The sequence below is a fragment of the Solanum verrucosum genome, unplaced genomic scaffold (assembly GCF_900185275.1).
Source record: "Solanum verrucosum unplaced genomic scaffold, falcon-dt-bn FXZP01000033.1, whole genome shotgun sequence".
Classification (NCBI taxonomy): Eukaryota; Viridiplantae; Streptophyta; class Magnoliopsida; order Solanales; family Solanaceae; genus Solanum; species Solanum verrucosum.
Window position 1 is genome coordinate 1,353,960 of NW_026020752.1, and position 4,054 is coordinate 1,358,013.

General features: G+C 40.5%; 1 protein-coding gene across 1 annotated transcript; it reads left to right on the forward strand.

Moving 5' to 3' along the window:
* Nucleotides 1–2,617: 2,617 nt before the first annotated feature.
* Nucleotides 2,618–3,763, forward strand: LOC125812755 (uncharacterized). The gene is made up of 2 exons (XM_049492231.1): nt 2,618–3,447; nt 3,553–3,763. The coding sequence occupies exons 1-2, from the start codon at nt 2,618–2,620 to the stop codon at nt 3,761–3,763; spliced, it is 1,041 nt and encodes a 346-aa protein (XP_049348188.1).
* The last annotated feature ends 291 nt before the right edge of the window (nt 3,764–4,054 follow it).

The following is a 4,054-nucleotide window of genomic DNA, read 5'->3' on the forward strand; positions in this document are numbered from 1 at the left end:
TATGGCAATCCAGAGATGTGTTGATGACAAACTAAGATTGTGTATATGTTCATTCTATACGTGAGATTGCATTAGAGCCTAATGGGAATTTTCTATATAAAGTGTTGCATGACCATGCCCGGTCCGGGGGAAAAGAACCGGACAACCATGTGAGAGGTTTATATCTCACGACCTAGGATGCTTGGGGTGTGACCAACATCAACCATGTGAGAGGTTTATATCTCAGCACCTATGATGCTTGGGGTGTGACCAACATCAACCATGTGAGGGGTTTATACCTTGCCACCAGGGTGTCCGGGTGTGAACAACATCCCCCATCCTAAGTTAGGGTTATAGATTGGTTGGATCATGCATACACATATGATATCTACTATTAGTATAGATTTACTTAAACATGTTTTGACCCCGCATACTTAGTACATTCTAAGTAGTAACGCATATTTTGCCTACATGATGTCACCATGTAGGGACCGGAGCTACTCTTGATCCTTCTCTCCATTCACGTGGCTAGTACGGTGCTTATCCGAGTTTGTTGGTGAGTCCTCAATGATTCGAGGGCTATGTTATGATTCCTACTCCAATGTTTTGAGACTTTAGCTTGCAATTGTATTTTGACTATGAGGGGAGCCGGTAGTATGTCATGGCCCCCGTCCTATCTATGTATGTAGAGGTGTGCGTTGGACAAGTATTTTGTAAATGAGTTTGACTCTTGTTCTATGATGTCATTTTGAAATGATTTTCCCTTAGTCCCTATTTCCCGTTAATTAATGTTGATTGTACTTCCACGACCGATGAAGTGTGATGACAAGTTTGAGAGGCTTGTTTGGGGTTCCTTCGGGTTCCTCATTCGCCATGTCACGTCTAGGCCCTAGGCTTGGGTCGTGACAGATGTATCATGGGTTGATAGGCCTATGGCGTTCCTCCCTAATACACCAATGCATTGGGAATAAAATAATTAATGGGAATGTAGGCTAAGCACCGAGTGGATATAGTTAGATGGAAACTCTCCCAATGTTAGGTTAGAGTTCTAATGAACATCTTCCTATCCCATAACTATGTGCCCACATAGGATATTGGCTAGCGGATTCCATCTCACCTAATGTTATCGTTCTACCTTAGGCAAGTGGAACACCTCTTACGGTGTGGAGTTACATGACACCGGATTCAATGTCTGGCTTGCATGGTCTATGTCGGTTAAATGTTTACTCCCGTCATGTGAGATGTGCACTCCAACTATTTTATAGGTACTACAAAGTGTAGGTAGTAGTATGGGATGTCATCTATACATTGCACAAGTAGGCTTTGAAGGGGCTATAGTGAGTTCTCTAAGTCTTAATGACTAAATGTATGAAAGTCCTATAAATGCGTGAATGTGTCCTAAATGAATCTAATGAAGAATGTTGTCTTAAATGCTTAAGCGTAAAGATGCGTACTATAATTGGATTGTATTATAAGTTACTTCCTTGTCATGTCTATTGTATATGAATGTGCCTTGTCTAGGGTGACTTTAAAGGAGTTCTTAGTGTGAATAGTAGTATGGGATGTTATTTGCACATTGCAAAAGTATGACTTAGAGTTGTATTAGGTGTGGTCTTAATGTGATGATAAGACTCATGAAATTTTTATGTCTCTTAAATGCTTTATTGTGTAAAGGTGGAAAAGATGAATGGTAAGTTCACTTTTGGTGACCTTAAGGTGGTGCCTTAGTGTGGGTGGTGGTATTGGACGCTTCCCATACATTGCAAAAGGTATAACTTGAGGGTTACTTGAGGTGGAGGCTCAAGGTAAATGTAGAGGGTTATATGTGATCTTGTTCTAATGTGAAATGATGACTTGTATGTTGGTTGTGACTTGTATTATGCCTCTCTTATTCAATGTTCATGAAGTTTTACAAAAATGGCATAAAAGCATGACTTTCAACAAAATGTCCCATTTTAAGCATGTTTTTGCATGGTCATCATACTTAGTACATTTTTTGTGCTAACCCATATTTTCTCTTATTTGTACTAAAAGTGTAGGTTCTGGCAAGTGATCGATTCTAGTTAGGAGTTGATGTTCTTGGATAGAGTTTCCTCCAAGACTTGGTTTGTCCTCACAAGTCAAGGACTAGGACTTTTATTGTTTCTAGTTCTTATGTTTTAAGACTTTTGTCTATACTATGATTGTAAAGGGCCGTGACCCTATCATGTTAAAGTTTGTCTAAGATGGTCATGTGAGACTTAGTATTCTATTGCTTTATAAATGTGATTTTGGATAGTTTGGTTTTGAATAAAAAGGTTTAATTCCGCACTATTTCTATATGTTGAATGTTATGAATGCTAAGAGGCTTGTATTAGACCGCTCCGGGGTCGAGTAAGCCGTGTTACGACTAGGGGGTGCTCTCGGGTCATGACAAACTTGGTATCAGAGCATAAGATTTTGGAAATGGTTTTAGGGTTGATGTCTCACAAGCCACGTCTAGTAGATTCTTGTTCATTGGTGTGAGTCGCGACACATCTATGAGAGATAGGCTATAGGACTATAGAAAGTTACACTTCTTTCATATTCTTGAAGTCGTGCCTTAGAGTTTAGCTCTATAAGTGTCATTTTCCTAAGCCTTCTCTTATGTTTATAGGATATGAATACAAGAAGGACGCTCGCAAGGAGAGTGGAAGAGGAAGTAGTGAATGAGGGATTTCCTCGCCAAGGTGATCAAGGTCTTCAAGGTGACCAAGTGCCTCAAGAGAAGGAAGTTCCGGTGGTTCCCTCGGACATGACCAATGAAGAGATTAGGTCAGCTTTTCTAACCCTAGCCCAAGTCATGACGGCTCAAGTTAATAGAGATGTGGGGCCTAGGGTGAATGCTAATGAGAGTACCGTCACCTCAAAGTTGAGAGACTTTGTGAGGATGAATCCTCCTATCTTTCTTGGCTCTAGAGCGGGAGAAGATCCCCAAGAATTCTTGGATGAAGTTTATAAGATAGTCAATGCTATGGGAGTATTTTCTATGGAGAAGGTGGAGTTTGCTTCCTACCAATTGAAAGAAGTGGCCCAAGTGTGGTTCACACAATGGAAAGCCAATAGGAAAGTTGAAATGGGTCCTATAGAATGGGATGAGTTTAAGGGAGCTTTCCTTGGTAAGTACTTTCCCCGTGAGAAGAGGGAGTGTAAGGTTGAGGAGTTTATAAACTTTAGGCAAGGTAACATGAGTGTGGAGGAGTATTCTTTGAAGTTTACCCTATTGTCTAAGTATGCACCATTATTGCTGTCTAACCCTAGAGATGAGATGAGTAGGTTTGTTACTGGTGTATACGACCAAGTTAAGGAACAGTGTCGTACGACGATGCTCCATGATGATATGAATATCTCTAGACTTGTTGTGTATGCTCAATCTATTAAGGAATCTAAACTTAAAAGGGTGAATAGGGGTTTGAAGAGGGGTGGATCCGATGAGCAAGGTCAACCTAGGTTCAAGAAGAGATCTCCTAACCAAGATTCTTCAAGTACTCGGTAGGCTAGTGAGGAGAAAGGTGGTGGGCCTGAATTTTCTAAACATCTTTGCGCCACTTATAGGAAGAGGCATCATGGGAAGTGCCTAGCCGGTACTAGTGGGTGCTATGTATGTGGCAAAGGTGATCATCAAGTGAGAAATTGTCCTACTCTTACGACTAGAGGAAGGGAAGCCAAACAAGCTTCTTATGTTGGCCCGGATCTTGATGCTCCAAAGAATAACCGTTTCTATGTGTTTCAAGCTAACAAGGACAAAGGAGCTAATCCGGATTAAGGTACCGGTAAGTTATAGTTTCTTTTGTTATGATGACGTCCTTTTGTTGTTTCATGATAGCCTTTGTTGGGTTTTCTCCTAAGTGGGGGATTGTATGTTGAATAGAAAGGTTGTTGAGAGAGTGTTGATGTCCTTATCTCTTTCCTTCTATTCCTATTCAAGCTTGTGACCAAGAGTTCCTTGTAGCTTGTTTCATATTCTGTAGTCATGTGTGATATTGAGTTTCCATGGTCTCCTTATTGTTGTGCATGTTCTAGTTGATGTTCTTATTTAAATGAGAAAAAAATGATT